General features: G+C 47.6%; 1 protein-coding gene across 1 annotated transcript in view; it reads left to right on the forward strand.

The window, feature by feature from the left end:
• Positions 1–21,046, forward strand: part of PAK2 (p21 (RAC1) activated kinase 2) — a 1,353,994-nt gene that overhangs the window by 597,587 nt on the left and 735,361 nt on the right. The window contains exon 5 of the mRNA XM_069618088.1: positions 20,909–20,940. Coding sequence (XP_069474189.1) covers positions 20,909–20,940 — 32 coding nt within the window. The remainder of the gene's footprint in view (positions 1–20,908; positions 20,941–21,046) is intronic.

Below are 21,046 nucleotides of genomic sequence, written 5' to 3' on the forward strand. Positions count from 1 at the left end.
ATGATTGCTTGTAGTCTTACCTTTCTGTCTATCTGCTTGGATTATCTGTACTCACGCTACTCCTCATGCTTCCTCATGTCCGAAAAAATACAATCTGAGGATCCTAGACGCGTAAGGGATCTTGGGTACCGTGGACGTCACACTAGGGATAGTATTACTGGCACGCCTGTGTCGACGCCCATTTTCGAGTTTCGAAAAACAAACTGTAATACTCCGCAGCTTCCACTAGATGTCGGCCTATGCACAGCATGTGAATCTAAGCAGATACAAGCATCAGAAATACGATTACGGTGAGTAATGTATCATATATGTATATGTATGTGTATGTGTATATGTTTGGACTGGGAGAGCTTTTTTGTGATGTATGTTGCATTGCATTCTCACCTCCTTCTTCTAGGATACTGCTATACAATCTATTCTAAGCATGTGAATCCATGAAAGATCCAATGCTGGAGAAGGGAGTAGTTTCTTACCTGTAACTCCATTTCTCCAGCATTGGTATCTTTCATGGATTCACATGCGCCCACCAGCCTCCCCGAAATGCAATGTGCAAGATATGTGAATAAGCAGGTTTCCCCTTTCTACTTTGGAGGGGCCGAAATCTGACGGGACCCGCGGGGGCGGGGCTTTTATACCATTACGTCCAACGGGGCATGCGTGGACGGCTCCGGAGAGGACGTAGATGTGGATAGGACACACAAGTCTCAGAAGTTTTTTCCTATAGGAAACGACTATATATGTGTACCGAGGGTTCCCAGTCTGACGACGGGGAATATTCTAAGCATGTGAATCCATGAAAGATACCGATGCTGGAGAAATGGAGTTACAGGTAAGAAACTACTCCCATCTCACCACAGAACTGTACCAACACGACTACCCCACTCTGCACATAACCACTATCCCCAGTGGAATGGATAAACAGATTTGCTCGCCCGCCCACACCTCTCATACCATGCCCTACACCTCTAAGAAACACACGACTAGGCTCTCGCCTCGCTCCACCAACTACTAACACCAACCTGAGTGTAGTCCCACCCATCAAGCTCAAACGATAGACTGAGCCACCGCACTAGCCTGAGCCACAAATCTGTTAGAATGATCACCAGCCAGACCAAGAATCACATGCAGCAGACACCGCATATCGATTCCATAGCCAGCCAAAACTGCACTACACCCTACACACCGCCACAATCGAAAGTTAACCCTACCCCCATTCCCTTTAAGGGTGCTCTCATCAATGCCCGTTCCTTGGTAGCCCATGCCACCGATGTTGCTGACATGATCTCCTCAAACCACCTTGACTTCATCGCTATTACAGAGACGTAGCTCCACTTAGCAGCTGTTCCTACCTTAGCCATCCCTGATAACTATAACATCATCCGTGCTGACAGAAAAAATGGAATAGGAGGAGGTGTGGCAATCATTGCTAAATCTAACCTAAACATCAGAGAAGCATCTAACACGACCCTTCCTTCAGCCAAACTCCTATCCATCAAACTTCCATTATCGAACACCCAAACCATTCTCCTACACATTATATACAGACCACCAGGCCCACTATCCACCTTTGAAGAGGATATCTCTATTGCTCACCACTAACAGAAATCCCAATTCACTAATTATCATCATGGGTGATTTCAACCTAGGACTCAATGACCCTAACGACAATCACGCTACCTCTCTCAATGACACCATTACTCACCTAGGCCTTACTCAACACATTAACAATCCAACACATACAAAAGGAAGATCCTTAGACTGGCTAGCAGATGCCAACTGCAACCTCTCACTGACACGCATCACACAGTGTGCTTGGACCGACCGACCATCACCAAACCATCACCTTCTCATTAACCAGAACTGCTCCCAAAACGACAGCACCCTCCAGGACACCACAAATAATTTCCAGAAACAATCGCAACATCACCATAGAAAACCTTACGCCCCTCACTAAAGCCAACCTTCCCACTCAGAATGACAACCCCTCCACCTTGGTAGACCTTTACAACAATACGCTGGAACTAGCCCTCAACCAGATGGCTCCACTCAAACAACGTAAAGCCAAACCCATGGCCCATACCAACAAATGGTTCTCAGCAGAACTAAAGGCTCTCTGCAACATCAAAAGAGCTGCGGAATCCAGCTGGAGAAAAGGTCCTTCTCTCTACAAAAGAAAATTTCTCTACAGCTGCCTCCACCTACAAATCCGCTATCTTAAATGCCAAAACAGAGATTTACAACACGAGAATACTCAATGCCAAATCTGGTACAAAAGAATTATTCTCTATACTAAGAGAACTTGAATCACCATTCCCACCCACAGAGGACTGTACTAAGGACAAGGCCTGGTGCAATAATATCCAGCTAGCCCTCTCTAACAAAATCGCCCTTCTACAAGCAAAGATCGAAGCCAAAAAAGCCAACCTTGCCGCTAAAGACAACCTTAATAGTAAAAAAGACCTCACTATTCCCAACTGCCCCCTTTCCACTCCTCCCCAGTCACTGAGGAGGAAGTAGTTAAGATAATCGCTAGCCTTAAACCATCCAATTGTAAAGGTGACTTGTGCCCCGCCTCCGTCATCATGGATGGAGCCAAAGACCTAGCTCCTCTCATTACCTCACTGATCAATTCTTCCTTCAAGAATTCAGTGGTCCCCAACAACCTCAAAGAAGCCTGGGTCCTCCCCGTCTCAAAAAACCTAATCTAGACCCTAACATCCCCACAAATTATAGACCTATCACAACTGTTCCTTTTCTCCTCAAAATATTAGAGTAGCCTACCTCCAAATACAACATTTGGAAGATAATAACGCCCTAGGCCTGCGACAATCCGGCTTTAGACCTAGGCACGGGACAGAAACCGCCCTCCTGGATCTAAAAATCCAAATGGACGAAGCCAAAGACCAGGGCAATCTGGCCATTTTGCTCCTGTTGGATCTCTCCGCTGCCTTCGATCTGGTTGACCACCAGATCCTTACTCAACACCTCTCTTCGGCTGCCACATTCTCCCAGAATGGCACCAATTGGATTCAGTCATTTCTGCCTGACAGGTCGACTAGGGTCTTTGCCCCCTCACAATCCAATGTGGAGTCCCCCAAGGTTCCTGCATCTCTCCCACACTCTACAACATCTTCACTAAGGTTCTCTTCGACCGTCTTGACGACCTGGGTGTCAGCTACACCAATTATGCTGACGACACTCAGGTCCTCATCACACTCACTGGTTGCTATACAAAGCTAAACGAAACCTAACTAGAAATTCAAGCCTGGATGGCCACACACAGTCTCTGCCTCAATGACGATGAGACGGAACTGCTTATCTTAGGATCCCAGGCGCGCCTCAATAAATTGGACTCCAGGTACCAATCTTTCACCATTGATGGCAACATTATAAAAGTTTCCAAAGAGGTCAAAACATTAGGTGTGTATCTCGACTCCACTCTATCGCTGAAAAAACAAATAAATGCCACCATCTCATTTACCACCTACACCAATAAACGGATCAATGTCTGCAGACCTGTTTTATCCTCCTCCAGCTGTCTCACCTTATCCAGAGCACTGATATTGTCTAAATTAGACTATTGTAACACACTCTTCCTGGGCACCACGACAGAAAAATCTGAACAGACTCCAGATTCTACAAAACAATCCCTTAAGATGCGCTCTTAACCTCCCGCGTAAGTCTCACATCTCCACGGCCAGCAAAGAAGTCCACTGGCTCCCCATCCATGACATAATTAAGTTAAGAACCCTTGTCATCACATACAAGTGCCTGTCACTGACTGCCTTACGCTGCCTATCTGACAAATTCTCTAGACACAGCACCTCCAGACCTACTAGAACCCCCTATTTGCACCAACTAAAGATCCCCAAATTCAATCTAAAAACGGCAAGAGGCTCCAGTTTCCCTGTTCTTGCAGCTCAATGTTGGAATACACTCCCTCTGGCAATCAGATCGGAAGCTTCCTTCTGGCCATTCAGAGCTATGGTGAAATCCTGGCTATCTGCCTAGCACTTTGCTACTTACCTACTCACCAGCCTTGTCTTCTCACTCTACCAATTTCTACCGTATGACTTAACCATATTTTGAAATGGACCACCCTGTAACCCGGTCCTTCACTCTCTATTGCATTTGCTTCTCTCACTGTACCCCTCTTTGTACCATTGAATGTATGTACCCTTTTTGTTTCGCGCAACGCTATGTAACTATGTTGTCCACATGATTATGCGCCCAGCTACCTGAGGGTTCGGCCGCGCTCTATAAATAAACAAACTAAACTAACGAGACTGGTTTAGCTGCGATTACACTCAATAGTATCAGGTATCTCCCAAAAGGATCCACCTTATGGCCTTTGGATTGAAACCCCAATGAGGGGTGTAATATTGTGAGTACCCCTCTGGCCTGGGTAGAGTAGTCTGTGTGGTACCTTTGTTTGCCCCAGTTTGCCAATATATTCACGTTGCTGATCCCTTGAATAAGTGTTTCCTGCAACGTTACTATGTGAGGGGTGGCCCTGTTTACATAGGCCCCAATTTTTCTGGATTTTATAGGGTTGTTAAATCCAAAGAAATTCCATGATAGAAGCTTGATCTTTAGTCCGTCCGTCACCTGTGAGGGGATGGTGTATATTTGTATCCAGCCATCGATTGCAATGGTAAATGTGTAAACCCAGCGAATTTGAGAACTTTTACCACCCATAACCTTTGGAATTCCCCACCTTCCTAGCTGTTTTGGACAGGCAACCGTGGAACAACCCATCTCACCTCCCACAACCCGCCCCCCACCCTCATCATCCACCCCAACTTGAAGATGTTCCCATTTAAACTTTTGGAGCTCTCCTGAGGTTGCCATGCTTCTATCACATGGGCGCCCAACTCAGGCTCCCAATCCAGCTCAAAGGATAGCGTGGAAGCCACCCATTAAAACCGATATAGTACTGTAATTGGTGTAAAGGATATTTGTTCATGCATTGTTCAGTCAGCCGGATCACGTCATTCTTCCTCCGGACGAGGCCTGCCATTCTGATCCGGTCTCCTCTCTTTGGGGGGGAAGGGGTATGGAGGATTCAATGTAGGTCATGGCAGCGGCAGGCGTCTCGAAAAAATGTGCTCTCGCTCCGTGCTGTATTCTCATCTTGGCTGGAAATATCAGGGCATATGGTACCTGTCGTGCCCTCAGTAATCGTTTCACCGTTTCATATGACCTTCTGTTCGCTTGGACTCCGGCAGCGAAGTCTGAGTATATATGTATGCGGCTCTCTACGTATTGTATGTGTGCCCATTTCTCTGGCCAACCAGAGTATTGTCTGTCTCTGTAATTGAGGCGTTGGGCAATTATCATGCAGGGTGGTGCCCCTGGTTTAGGCACAGGGGCAAGCGGGCGGTGTGCTCTTTCGACTAGAAAGTGATCAGAAAAGGATTCCGCACCAAAGAGTGACCTAAGAAGGGACTCGACATGGTGTTCCATTGCTCCTTTACCACATTTCTCGGAAGCGCCCACAATTCGAACTTTGTTCCTCCTAGATCTCAATATTCTGCATCTTGGATAGATTATCTCTCAACGGGGCAATGTCTTGGCTGTGGTGGGCAACCGTGTCTTCGGTGGAACCAATTCTAGCCTCCGCCTCCGTCATACGCAGGCTTTCTTTGTCGACTCTCGCCCTCAGAGAACCAATGGAAGCAATGTTTTAATCTAGCTGAAAGTTGACTGCTAGGAAGCCATTTTGCACGATAGTTGTTAGCCGATCTTCCCTGTCCTCACTTTCTTTTCCAACTTGGGCATTAGGAGTGCTTGGTGCCTCCGCCGCAGGTCCCTGTCCCTGGCTATTAGTAAACAAATCCATGGGGCCCTTTTTTTTTAACCTGTTCCTTTCGTCATTCTCACGGATGTCTGTAGGTCTTCTTTTTCAGTTCATCAATGTTTAGGGATATGGCAGGTGTTTCGTGCAGAGGATATTGTCATAGCAGGGACCGCAGCTCGCCTTGACCCCGTTTGTATTTTCACTAGTGCTTGTCTCGGGTTACCTTGCCCTGGCTGTAGACCCTGGGAATGGATGTTCGGGAAATGCTGCTTTATGTCACATATGCCCCTCGTGTTGAATATTTGTGTCACACGTTAGTTTCAGGTGCTATGTTAGCTCCACAGGGCTGGGTTAGTGCATTCTTCCAATCACCGCTTTATTTTTATTCACTTTTCATGCGTGCTGCATATTGAGGTTTTTGCCCATTGGTTAAGGATTTTGACAGTCCGGGCCCCTTTGTTTAGGGCTAGGGTGTCGACCATCCGTGGCAAGCTTTTCTCTAATGGTGGAGCATACTGCGTTTCCAAATGACAGTTCATTAATATAGGCTACCTTGTATTTATTTTCCCGCATTCACAGTGGAGTGCTGCATTTCCCCCCATTCTGTTGTGTTTCTATTCCTTTGGATATTATATCCCGTCTGGAGTACGTGGGCCAGGGGGTCTCCCTTACCTTAAGCAGCACCTTCTCTTCAGGATGTTCTGGTGTTATTGGTCCACGTGGTACAGCAAGCCCGGCTGTTGCTGGCAGGGGGGTCCCACCTCATGGCCTCCCGACCTGTATTAAGCCGTCCGTCGCCTCCAAGTGCGATGGCGTTGCTCGAGGAGCCGGGCACGGGGAGTTCCGTGCTTCGTCGTTAGCCCAAACTGTTTGTTGCGCACCAATACCCAAAAACCAAATGGCAATGTTCCGGGCCAAACGGGCTGCTCTGAATATCCACACTATAATATCAATAAGTGTTCTACATTCACTTTGCGCTGGAAAGCAGGTTGGATTGTGCGCTCCCATGTTTTTTGGAAGTTCTGGTTGTTATGTCAGATCAGCTGTGATGGTATATGCAGCGCATTTTCTTGTTGTGCCCATTATGTTGCCTTGTGATTATAGAACCCAATAGAGCTAAAGGGCTCTCCACAGCACCATACGCCAATGTCTTACTCCCCCAAACGGCAAGACCCGCTCTAATCCGTTTATTTCAGGGTCCATGCCTTAGCCGCGACAAGCAGCGGCTGCCGTAAGTGTGATGTAAGGCACAGGTCGGGGAGCAGGCGTTGTCCACCCTTATTGCCCGACCCGAACGTGTCCCGCGGTCAATACTGGGTTACGGAGCTTGAGATGCAGGCCGGTGAGAGGTGTTACTCCCCACCCACCATGCTCCTGGCTGCAAGTCAAATGGTGCTGGTAAGGGGGCCCCACCTCATGGTTTCACTTAGTCTTAGTCTATCGCCTCTGAGCCCGGCTGCCTGGCTCATGGAAGCGGGCGCCAGAAAGTCTACGGTCCGCCGATGGGCCCAGTTCCGGCCTGTGCCAGTATACGCAGGAGCCCCTGCGTTGTTGTGGTGCTCGTCGTGCCACGGCCACTGATCCGCACCGTGGTCGACCTTGTTTGCAGCAGGACTGCTGATGGTACTCTCCGGGGCTTCCGCAGGGGTTCGACACACCCATCCGCCCTCCGGATCGTGAATTTGTGTCTGCTTGCAAATGGGGTCATGCACACCGCACCTGGTAGCGGAATGGGGTGCCTGCTGGGCAAATGTGTTGCAGATGCTGGCTGGTTCGTCCCCCGTACAGGGTTTGTAATGAAGTATTCAGCTACCGTGGTGTCGCACAGCCCAGGGGAGCACCCTGTGCCGTGTCATGCAGCGTGCCAGTGGTTTCAATTGGCTCCTTCTCCACGGCCTCCAGCACCCGGCTCCTCCAATGGTCTAAAGTGTTTATTTCTTGGTTCTCGCAGCCAGCCTCCATGCCCCACCGCTCCCGCTCACTCCTTCTAGAGCGGATATCTCAGCTGTTTGGAATCGGGTTGCTCTGCTAATTATGCTGTGTGTTCTCCAACCCTTCATGAACTGACGTTACTGCAAATCTTGTGGCTGGGTGGCTCCAAAACGCATTTAATTTAAATCAGGATCTGGTCCGGATTGGAGCTCTGCAATCAAGCAGTCATTACGTGCGTGCCCAGTAGCGCCCCCCCCCCCCCCCCCTTGTAGTTTCTAATCCCCAAAAAGGACAGAAGTTAATGGACTTGAACAAGTTCCTCATTAAGGACACATTCAAGATGGTTACCCTTTTTCAGATCCTTCAGCCCCTCCAACTCGAAGACTGGATGCTATCATTGGACCATAAGGATTTTTACTTTAATGTGCCTATCCATCACCAGCACAGGAGGTACCTGAGGTTCGCAGTTGGCGGTTTTCATTATCAATTCCGAGTTCTGCCATTTGGGCTGACCTACACCCAAGGGTTTTCACCAGGTTGATGGCGGTGGTGGCAGCAAGTCTCAGAGGGGCATTCACGTCTACCCCTACCTGGACAATTGGCTGATCAGGTTCTCCCAAACAGACCCTGGAAGATCTCAGCGTGGCTTGCCATTTTCTCCCCAAACTGGGCTTCTCCCTCAATTACAAGAAGTCAAACATAATACCATCTCAAAGACTCCAATTTATGGGAGCAGTCCTGGATGCCTACTCAGGAAAAGCCTCGCCACCCGAGGTGAGAGCTCATCACATTCTATAGATGGTCCCCAAATTCCAGGGTGCCCAGCGTCTTCCGGCCTTCGTTTGTTTTGAGGTTGCTCGGCCTCATGCATTATGCATTTTCCTGATGGCTGCGTCTCGTCTAAGAATGAGATCCTGACAATGGGCTCTCAGGACTTAATGGTTCATTTTTCAGGCAGGATGTCAGACCTCCTTCAGGGTACAAGTACAGTCGCACAAAACCTTCTGAGGTGGGCCTGCAAGGACAACATTCTGCAGGGGGAAACTTTTTGGCAGCCATGGCCGGAGATAACAGCAATGACGAATGCCTCACTCACGGAGTGGGGAGCCCGCACCGATATGACAATCAGCGGTCGTTGGTCTCCATCAGAGTCCAAACTACATATTCATCTTTTGGAGCTGAGGGCAATCAGACTAGCACTGAAGACCTTTCTGCCCTCTGTACAGGGAACAAATGTCCTGATAATGACTGACAACAGAGTGGCCATGTACTACCTCAGCAAGGGAGGAGGCTTAGGGTCACTACCACTGTGCAGAGAGGCAATGCAGCTCTGGTTGTAGGCTATTCAAGAAGTTATCTCCCTATCAGCAGTTCACCTAGCCGGCGAACACGGCGGCAGATGCTCTAAGCAGGCAGAGCAGTTTCCCACGAGTGGGAACTAGCTCAGGAAGTCCTTCAAGAGATCTTCACCCTTTGGGGAACCCCTCAGGGACTGGCGGAGATGTAGCTGTGATAGTTAGGTACACCATACATATGTTTCCAGCTACCATAGACTGCCAAGGATGTGAAGTTCTGCACCTCAAACGTACGCCGACCCCAAACCGCTGTCTTAATATCTTGGTCATTTATAGACCTCCCTCTCTTAAATCTGATTTTAATGATGAAATCACTCAGCAGCTTCATAATATGAAGGTCCCAAATACAGCATCACTAGTACTGGGGGACCTCAATAGGTGGAGAGGAAATCCTGAGGATAAGGAAGCAATAGACCTGGAAAGGGTGTTAAATAACTTTGACTTTTCAGTCCTGAACTCAGAACAGACCACCACTAGTGGCAACCAACTAGAGTAGGCAATTACCCATAACCTAGAGGCACACATGGGAAAAACGACCCTCTGCATTTGGACAGACCACTTCAAAATATCTTTTTCACTGATCGTAATAAATGCTAAACTGAAAAGCGACAACTCTCATAAAAAAATAGGAATTGCAAGAAAATAACCACCGCACATTTAAAGGTATGTCTTGAAGCCATTATGGAGGAAATAATAATGGACAACACGTGATGACATAATTGTGAAGTATAACACTCACTTTTACAAACTCATTGATCGAGTAGCACCCATGAAGAACAAGTTGGTCAGAGACAACAAAAATCAAGAAAAGTGGTTTAATCCAAGATTAGTCGAGTTGAAAAAAGAAATAAAAAGGAAAGGCTATATGGGTGAAATCACCATCACAAATTTATAAGGACAATTGGAGGGAAACAGAAAAACACTACAAAAACTGCATTCAAGGAACTGAAAAGAACTTCAATTAACAAATCTGAGGCATCAAACTCTGCTAGTAAACTCTTTGAAATATGGAAATCCATTGAGAAACCAAAAGTACTTACTCCACAAGTCACACCCTCACAGGAAGACTGCAATAAAGTACAGGAGGCTTTCATAAATAAAATCAATTAAGCCAGATAAATTATTCATTATTCAAGACTACAGGAGCAACTAAATATACCTATGATGTTAAAACCACAGCGTGATCAGGACAAATTTGCATTCCAATCTATAAACATTGGTGTGATGTTTAAATTATTTACCATGATATCCACCTCATGCGCCGAGAATATTATCCCGCCTCATATAATTCTAGCAAATAAGGACATTTTTGCATCCCTTTTTACAAGGATGGTGAATTCCTAATTTCTAGTAGGAAAAATACCAGCGGTGTTGAACTGTCATTATTACACCTTTTAGTGAAGAAATCCGTGCAGGACCCAACCAACCTACATCCCATAACAAATTGAAATTTTCTTTTGAAAATTATGGACAAGGTAGCCACGGCACAATTAAAAAAATGTATTGAAGAAAGATATTTTACATAAGCAGCAGTCTGGTTTCAGAACAGCTCATAGCACAGAGACTGCAATGATGGACCTGCAGACTCGCATGTTGCGCATCACAGACGGAGGGAAAAACAGGCCTCCTGGTTTGGCTCGATTTTAGTGAAGCTTTTGATCTGTTAGACCATGAACAGCTGCAGTGGGTCCTGGAAAACACAGCTACCTGCTCCTCAGAAGCAGTTAGATGGATAATCTAGTTTTTCGGGCAGGAAGCCAAAAATCCACTGGGGTGCAAATTATCTGCAGAAAATCCGATCGGCTGTGGTGTGCCGCAGGGCTTGTCTTTCCCCGCTCTTGTTCAACCTATATCAATAGTGTCTCTGCTTAGTGCTCGATGACATCGGAGCTAATTTTATTAACTATACAGATGACACTCGGCTTGTGGTTGAGCTGAGCGGGTGTTACATCATAGACCGTGCCAAAGTGGAAGCCACCTATAAAGTAATTGAAACATGGATGGCACAAAATTGGATGTCTCTCACCAGGAGGAAGGCTGAGCTGATGATTTTTGGCTCTAATCAAGCTCGAGCCAAACTCAGTCCAGAGTTTAAGTCCTTTACTATCAAGGATGCAGTCATCAGTCAGTGAGAAAGTGAAACACTTGGCCTATACTTGCCTCCCTGGGGGCTGAATACCTACACAGAAATTGCCAGTATTTACTCTTACTTTCTGTTCCCTTTCCTGCATACTGCATGGGCGTCCCTTCCAAGGGATGGGAGACGGAACCTTTTTCTCCAGAAAAAACCTTCTTCCCCTTTAAATTTAGAGGCACGCGTGGGTGCGGCCCTGGGAGCATGTGCTGCCCTGACTATGCCCTCCGGCGCCACACCTCAGTCCGCTTTTCCGCGTCGACGCGCGGGTACTTCTTCTCTTCTGTCTTTTTGGTCTTTTGATCATTCAGGTACTCGGTCCTCAGGTGTCATGCTCCTCCCTGGGTATGCCGACTTCTACAGGGTTCAGCAGGTGTCCATCCTGAGACGGGCTCTTTCCAACTAAAGACCCCCATGCCCTCTGCCTACGGTCCATTGGCCCAGACCACAACTGGCAAGCTTGTACCGCGTTTAACGTGCTCTCCTCGAAGTCTCTGAAGAACAGGCTAGCCAGGTGGAAGGAGCTCTTCCAGAGATTGCCTCCAAAGGACCTAAAGGACGTCATCTATGATCGATCCAAGCCCAAGGTAGGGCCGCTCTTTTCCAGCGCACCCCGCAAGGGAGACTTCTTCCATAGGACTCGCCTGCGCGGGAGGGTCCGCTCAGGTCCTCCATACCAGCGCGAGTATCAAGGCTATATTAGCTACCGGCTGACAGGCCAAGGGGTCAGTAGATCCTCCCGGTGACAGTGCTGGGGGACCGGAAGGTTCTTTTTACCAGATCTTCACCCGAGGGGCCGCGCCCTAGTACCGGCAACGTATCCCAGGGGCACCTATACGCAGTTCTACCGGCAGATCCGCCGAGGGCGAAGCACCTACCAGGCCTCGGCCTGAGGAACAGGGTAGGCCCCATGATCCACACTCAATATTCATGGACGGTGCGGGGCCCAGCGAGCCAAGAAACTCTACGCAGGGACGTGGAAGGCCGCTCGACAAAATGACTGCCATGTCAGATGGAGGAACGTGTGTCAAGGTGGGACTTATGTCAACCAGGTACGCGGCCTACAGCCTACCCTTTCTTTGCGCAAGGCAGGTTCCCGCTGCGCCCGTATTGGCAGGGTATGCAACGGCTCCAGCAGCCCCCCTCTTCCCTGTCAGTATCGCCTACCACCCCTCCGGCCTGTGAGGACAGATTCTCGGGCTCATGAAATCTCCTTGGATGGAGGAATCATCCTCGGGGACGCCATCAGGGATGTGCTCCCGCCAATGGCTCCGGCGCTGCAGGCCCAAGTTCAGGCGCCCCGGCCCCTGTTCAGCCTCTGCCGCCCGCTCTGGTCCTACTGATTGTACGGGCGGTTCCGTACCAGCCTCCACTTCCGGTCTCCATACCCAGCCTTCAGCTCCCAGCACCCCTCCACCGGTGCTGGACCAACTGGACCCTCGGGTGTACACAGATGAGGACGACCCCGACACACGGTCATGAGCCAAGGCCTTCCATGAACGTCTTGTGGGTCTGGTAGAATACTTGGGCCTTCCTCAACCTGAGGTCGAGCAACCATCAGAGGGGGTCCTCGTGGAAGTCCTCACACTTTGTCCCGCAGCGAGCGGTGATCCCGATGCAGAAGGACTTAGTCGCCTTGGCCAAAACAGGCTGGCTCAAGCCCCACTCGGTCCAGCCGGACTATCGACCCCTGGACACCAAGTACAGGCAGATGGAGCGGGGGATACACTCTTGTTGTTGGCCCACCCTCAGCCGCACTCTTCGGTGATCACTGCAGCATCACTCTACTCCAAGCCTCAGTCGTCCTCGCCCTCTTCCTCCGCGGCGCTGCAAGGCAAGGAGAAGATCTTGGAGGCGTACAGGAAGAAGCTGTATTCCAATGGGTCCCTGCATCTTCGTCAAGCTAACCCAGATGCCATGCTGGCAGCAGTTAACCAGAGGCTTTGGTGGGAAATTGTCAATTTACTCCAGAGCGTCCGGCGCAGAGCCTTTCGCGATTCAAGGCGGGACTGGCAGAGGCCAAGATCGTGGCACAAGACATCATGAAGTCCACCGTGGCCCATATTAACACCTCTGGCCGGGCCATATGCATTGCCATGAACACGAGAAGAACAGCCTGGCTCTGTGCTACTAAATTCAACCCGGATGTCCAGGAACACATATTAGACCTTCCGTTCGAAGGGGGTGACCTCTTCCTCTCCACCACAGATGAGCTGGACAAAAAGAAAAACGGCTCACAGTCGGCCAAGTCTTTATCCATCCTTACAAAGACCATGCCCAAAACGTACACCCAGTCACAGCAGCGCTCAGATAAGGGGCGTACATATGAAGGGTTCCGCGGCTTCCAAGAGCGGAGGTCCAGGCAGTCTGACCGTTTGCCGACCCAACACCGGCGCAAACAAAAAAAGGGGGGTGGGGAGGAGTAAGGGCTTTTTCCAGTCCCCCTCCTCAGCAACAGGGGCTGAAACACTTGTGTATGGGCGCATTGTAAATGCTATATATCATAGCAACCTCAGAGGGAAAGAAGGCATGCCATGCCCCTCCGGGTCCACATGTCTCCAGAGGGGGGCAGGCTTGCTCTCCATGCACAGTTCTGGTACCATAATTTTGAGGACCCCCTGGTTCCTCGTGGTAGTTTCCACGGGGTACCGCCTACCCATCCCAGCCTCTCCTCCCTCGTCCCCTCCACTCCCACAGTTTGGGACAGCAACTCTTTTAGCAGAGATCCGGTCGCTCGCTGAGAGCCAGGCAGTGGAGGAAGTCCCAGCATCCCAGAGAGGCTTGGGCTTCTACTGCAGGATTTTTGCTATTCAGAAAAAGAACCAGGCGGGCCTGAGAGTTGTGCTGGACCTTTCCACCCTCAGCCTCTCCCTACCTCTAAGAAAATTCCAGATGGTTACGCCAGCTTTGATAGTGGAGACATTGTGCAGGGGAGACTGGATGTGCTCCCTGGATCTGAAGAACACATACTTGCACGTCCCGATCTGGCATCCTCATTCTTTTCGACGATTCAGGATCATGGTCTACCATTCCCAATACAAGGTGCTTCCCTTTTGGCCTTAACTCAGCCCCCCGGGTCTTTACCGGGCTGATGAATGTTGTGGTGGCCCTCCTCAGGGCCACCTCCTCTATCCATACCTCGACGACTGGCTCGTCAGGCTTCATCTCCGGAAGCGGTGCACTGCACCTCTCACGCCCTCATGAACGCACTTCCCGATTTTGGTTTTTCGCTAAATCTCAAGAGGTCGCAGCTGCAACCTACGCATACTCTGCCCTTCTTGGGGCTCATCTGGGACACAGGCTCCAAGAGGTTTTCCTTCAGAGGACAAGATCACAGCTATCGAGAGGGCCACTACGCACATCCTCAGCAGAGAAGGGACTTCGGCCTGGTGGTACCAACACCTACTGGGTCTCATGGCAGCGGTACTATTGGCTGTCCCCTACACAAGACTCTGGATGAGGAGGCAACAGCTGCACTTTGCGGCATCGTGGAACCAGGAACGGGGCTCTCGGGCGGAGATGATCATTGTTCCTCCTTCTCTTCACCTGAACCTCACCTGGTGGTCCAGGGACTGCAAGCTGTGGACGGGCAAGCTCTAACGGCAGCCTACCCCACAGGTCACCATCACTACAGACTCCTCTCTCGAGGGTTTTGGGGGGCCACCCTGCACAACCACTGCGTCCATGGCACCAGGACCCGGCAGGAGTACCGCATCAATTGGCTTGAAATGAAGGCGATCTGGCTAGCGATCAGAACCTTCCTCCTGGTTATCGAGGGCAAGTTCGTCGTTCATACAGACAACTCGACCAGAATGTTGAATGTCAACAAGCAGGGGGGGGTTCCAGGTCCCCCCCACTGTACAGACTGGCAGTCAGCATGTGGGAATGGGCCCTGGAGAACAACATCGAGCTCACGGCCTTCCACCTTCCAAGGGGAATCCAACCTGAGGGCGGACAGGCTCGGCAAGCTAGGAGCGGAAAATTGCGAGTGGCAGCTAAACAACCTTGTACTAAAGGAGATCTTCAGCAGATGGGAACACTCCCATGTGGACCTCTTTGCCTCCTGGCACAACGGATTCAGTGGAACAGCATGACCGCAAATGCCTTCCTGCCCACGCCACCGACACACAGGGTGATATGCAAGATCAAGGAGTCTCGCCAACTCAGCGTCATTCTGCTAGCTCCATGGTGGCTAGCCAGGCCATGGTTCTCAGAGCTGCTCAGCCTCTGGGAGATGACTCCCATTCGCCTTCCGATGGGCCCAGCACCTCTTCACCCCATGCCACAGAAACTAGCCCTCACAACGTGGTTCCTGAGCAGGTCCTGCTAGGACACCTCAGCCTGTCTGAGGCTAATCTAGAGATCGGTATAGGCCGATTTGACCGACAAAAAATGGTCGCAATGACCAAAAGTTCTAAAAATGCTACCAACAAAGGTTCGAACACCAAAAGTTCAAACCTTTGGTGGTAGCATTGTAAAGAAAAAACGGGGGCTGCGGGGTTGTCCTCCGCATCGCCCCACTCACTACACTTAATGGTATAGTGAGCGGGGGCTGCGGGGGGACACCCCTGCAGCCTTCAGTTTAAAAAAAAAAGAAAAAAGGACCCTGTGGCGCTGCAGGAACCCAGCGTGAAGATGATGGTAAGTGGGGTTTGTTTATGTTGGGGGTGTGGGTGGGGTGTGGGAGGGGTGTTATGGGTGTGTTGTGGGTGTAAGTATGTATGTGTTCTCGCATGAGAAAGGTGCACATTTCTGGTAGGGCGCACCTTTCTCATGCAGAAGTTTCGGCTGCAGTAGTTTCTACCGCGGCCAAATCACTCCGATTCTAGAGATCATATAGGGCGCTAGGAGAAAAGCTACCAAGGCACAGTATAAAGGCAAGTGGACAGGTTCTGCCACTAAGGATATCAACCCGTTGAACGACGTGCTCTCCTTCTAGGCGCACCTCGCCCACTTGGTCGTGCAGGTAGACACTTGCCGCACTTACTTGGCGGCCATTGGGGCCTACAGAAACTCAGAGGATGAGGTCTTCTCTTCCAACCCAATTGTCAAGAAGCATGTAATGGGTCTCGCCAGACTCTACTCGCCCATCAAGAGGCCACACCCCATCTGGGACCTTAATATAGTGTTGGGTGCCCTGGCGCATAATCCATTTGAGCCAATGGTTGCCCCCGACATCGATGTGTTAATGAAATACACTTACTGTGCAACAATCTCATTGTAATGCTAAATGAAGATGTACATTAATCCAACAAAAAAAAAAATACATCAAAAGCCATTCATTGGCATAGCGAGACACACCCACAGCTGGGAGGATACCCTCATAAATCAGGAGAAACAAGCATTCAAACAGATTAGATTCCTCTGAGTAAAGCAAACCCAAAGGTTAGGGGCAAGCAGGAAAAATAATCATCTGGATTATGTACCTAAATGCTAATATGTAATTGACCGTGTAATAAGAAATCAGTTCTGTTAACCTAGACAAGGCCTGGGAGGGCGAAACATTAGCACGTGCTGTCCAATGAGTTATTGTTGGGTTTGCTTTACTCTGAAAAACCTTATCTGTGGGTTTGGTTTATTCAGAGGAATCTAATCTGTTTGAATGCTTGGTTCTCCTGATTTATGAGGTTATCCTCCCAGCTGTGTGGTGTCTCTCGTTGTGCCAATGAATGGCTTTGATTGTTTTTTTTTTTTTATTAATGTACATCTTAATTTAGCATTACTATTAGATTGTTGCACAGTAAGTGTATTTCATGGACTTGTAAGGGTTTACCCCTTTCATATATCAAATAAAAAGGCTGTTAGATGTTTCTTAAATTGTGCTGTTGATATACATCCTTTAAGTTCGAGGAGTAAAGCGTTCCAGAGGGCAGGTGCCCAAGCATTGAAACTTGTACCACCTATTTTTTTCAATAATACACAAGGCTGGAAAATCTTAAGTGATTACTGGAGCGTAGGATACGTGCAGGCATAGTTTTCTGAACTCTGGATGCCAGATATAAAGGTGCTTCACCATTCAAACATTTAAACACCATCAAAGAGCCCTTAAACAGAATTTTCTGGTCAGCAGTAAGCCAATGCAGCTTCCTACGGGCATCTGACACCTGAGATCTATGGCCGAGCACTGCCCCATTTTTGAGTTTGCTGCAGATCAATGGTGTTGAATCTGCCATAAAAGATGAACATGAGGAGTTAAGATGGGATACCTGTTTCTTGAAAGATAGATGAGGATCGAAGAAAACCTGTGTTTTTACTGATTAAGCAACTTGAATGACATTTCCTGCAATCAAGAAGCATTTATATTCAAGTTTTTTCAACTTCTGCTGGGTGCCAAGAATAAGTAACTCAGTTTCTGAGTTATTCAGAGCCAAAGAGTTCACAGCCATGCATGACTGGATTGCCTGAAAAATCTCTTAACTCTTCCCAAGTCTGTATTGTATGAACCTGTTAATTAGATCACCACCAGTATCATTTGCATAATTTGCAAATTGAACCCCCAAGGTGACAAAGTAACATAGTGGCTTTGAGTAGATATTACAAAATAAAGGTGACAAGCATGACCCCCGAGGCACACCACAGGTAAGAAAAATTCGAGATGATTGCATGTTTCCCTTAACCATGTTAGCGGCTTTGGGGCTTAAAAATGATTTTAAACCGTTCGGCTGCAATAGGTGCAGAACCACCCACCTTTATCAATCTGTCCGCCTGCAAATTATGATCAACTAAATCGAAGGCGGCGGACAGATCCAATAATAGAAGTAAAGTGGTACCACCTCTGTCAATTATTTCAGCAATATTAGATTTTAAATCTAAGAGTACCGTTTCGGTTCCATGATTCACCCGGAACCCTGATTGTCTCGAATCATGGATATTTCGTTGTTCTACAGATTTTTGGTATTGACAACATGCTATTTTATTCAATATTTTCAATGTAAATGGGAATAGGCCTATAATGTCCTGGATCAGCTGGATCCAATGTATCCTTTTTCAAGAGGGGTGTGGTGCAGGCCTCTTTGACGTTGTCAGGGACAAGTGCGGTTTGCAAATCTAGTGACCCATGGAATGAGGGTCTTTAATAGTCCTTATAGAGGGAAGCAGGAAAAATATCACCCTCACATGATGTTGGTTTCATCTTGGATACAATGTCAATAATGTCTCTTTCTGAGACCTCGTCAAAGACAAAAGGGCTCTCTCGACAAAGGTGGGGGGGGGAGGTGCCAGAGCAGGGAGTCAACTCCTCTATAATCTGTGCCGCCCTAATCTGAGCTAGAATACCTTGCTGGTGATATTGAATTTTCTGGGTGAAACCATCGTGTATGCGCTGGCAACGAGCGTCATCCATGATAGGTGATTCAACCACGGTCACACTTAACTCTTTTAATACTGCAAACAGTTCTTTGGATCTTGATGTCGCCATCATTATTCTACCATTAAAATTAGTTTCTTTAGCTTTAAAAACTGCAGCTTTAAAAAGCCTGGCTGCAGGTTTATAGCTCTGCAGGGACGTGATGGGTGGATATTTCCCACATTTACGTTCTGCTTTTCGTTTAGCTGCCCTAGCATGAAGAACATCAGAGCAAAACTAATGATTCGATTTCTCATGGGAGCTAGTGTATATCAAAGGCCTGATTGGTTGCTGATCTAAAATCGTGTATGACGTCAGCCAGCTTAATATCATCCGGAGACGATAATAGTGGAGCCACTACGGGCTCAAAGGCCTCCTGCATAAAAATCCAACAGCTTAGTAGGAGCCAATATTTTGCCCAACTGAGGATTTATACTTAAAGGAAGAAATACCCTAAAAAGAGGGAGAAGTGATCGGACCAGATAGTCTTTATCAAAATGTCAGATACTTTCTGATTTTTTATTTTTATTTTTTAATTGGACCCAATCCAATGCGTTTCCACCTTTGTGGGGTTAAGATTTAATATGTAGGTCAAAAGCTATGGACTGAAGAGTTTGTATCCAGGACAGAGCATTGTGGTTGTTGGGATTAATTGCCCATACGTTGAAATGGCCCAACATCAGAAAGGCTGTTCGATGTTTAGAGCTGCTGCCCTAGAAGGCTAGTAATTGTTCTTCAAACAGTGGTGTCACCATGGGAGGTCTATATAATAATAATGTACTGAGGGTACTAACAGCATCAATGTTCAGTTTCAGTAACATAGCCTCACAGTGATCGAAATTAGGTATGTAGGAAATATAAAATGTATGCTCTTTTTTTCAAAATCAAGGCTACTCCCCCTCCTGGACCCGATACGGTCTGAGTGTAAGAACATATAGCCTTTAGGAGTTGCCAATTGTATGGCATGTAACGCGGCTTCTTGGAGTCAAGTCTCGTGATTGCCAACACATCAAGATTAGATTGTACAATAAAATCTGTACTGTTTTATCTCCAAGACTATTACTGCTTTGGAAGGCTATCAAAGATGAGGAGTACGTGGGAGGACACAATCCATTTGAAGAAAAGGTTACTTACCTATGTTAAAGTTATTTCGATTGGATGTTCCTCCCACGTATTCATCGCCCCTCCCAACCTACCCCACTGCAGAATTTACTTGTTGTACACTCTACGCTCCGAGTCTTCTAAGGAGGCACTAGTAATTCCTTTAAAAATGGAAAAACAGAACTGAAGTCAGAGCGCTGCGCATGCTACATATACTGCGAATGATGACGATCGGACGGAGGACCCGAGGGACATAGTCATCGACGCTGCCGCACAGCATCCTCTGTCTAGAAAAAGTTTCCAAAGCAGCTGAAGCTGGAAAGATAATTATCAAAGATGAGGAATACGTCGGAGGAACATCCAATTCAAAGAATGTTACTAGGGGTAAGTAACTTGTTCATCTGATTTTACCGAAAGATGTTTTTACCAAAGGATGTTTTTGGGGAGGGAGTATTTGGGCATGGGGGGGGTTCCCCTAAAACCCCCTGTTTCTCCATATATATAACTCCACCCCCCACTTCACCCGTTTTAACCTCAAATAAATACATTTTTTCAGCAAAAATGTTTCGCTAAAATATCCCTCATTAAATTATTTTCGTCAATCATTGGAGACCAGTAGAAATGTTTAAAATGAAAAATGTTTTTGTAATATTTCTTTGCACCTAGTTTTTTATGCACATTAAAAGATATATGTTTACTTCCTACAATAGGAGTTTCTTCCTGTGGCACTATGGAGCTGTGAGGGTGAAAGCAGGATGCACGATACTATGTCTTTTTTTTGGGAGTATTTTTACTCCCTATTTTAAATGTTTGCGCGTATTTGCCAATTTTTAGGGAATAAAAGTGGCTGATATACCCCTTATCTGTAGGGCTGCAATGGGATATGTGGTCTTTCGCAGATACATTCTTTTGGTTGTCTGGCCAATGCAGGTCTTGAATTTTAACTTGTAGCCAGTTAATAGGACTCTTGTTCTAAAGTGAAGGTGATATGGTATGAACCACTTGTTAACTTAACTATTTTCCCATTTTCTCTGTGCAGCAACTTAAAATGTTGCAAAATGGCGTTCATGCAAATGTTAATAATCAGACACTTTAGGCCCTGTAGAGATCAGATCGATCAATTACAAACATTGGTAGAAGGATTTGGGGTCCTGTAGACCAAAACCTGATATTGGATCTACAATTAGGTGGATTTCTCGGCTCGGACAGTTTTCAACCAATGTCTTTATTTCTCTCTTTAGATAAGGATGGCTTTCCCTCTGGAGCACCTGTGGTAAGTACATTACACATTTGCCGTTTCGCTATATTGGAATTAAGTTTCTTTGCTCACTTGTCAGCGTGGTTACCTTGGCTGTACTGATTCTACCAAAAGTTTTATA

This window comes from Ambystoma mexicanum, chromosome 10, assembly GCF_040938575.1.
Source record: "Ambystoma mexicanum isolate Mex_15411 chromosome 10, UKY_AmexF1_1, whole genome shotgun sequence".
In the NCBI taxonomy this organism is placed as follows: domain Eukaryota; kingdom Metazoa; phylum Chordata; class Amphibia; order Caudata; family Ambystomatidae; genus Ambystoma; species Ambystoma mexicanum.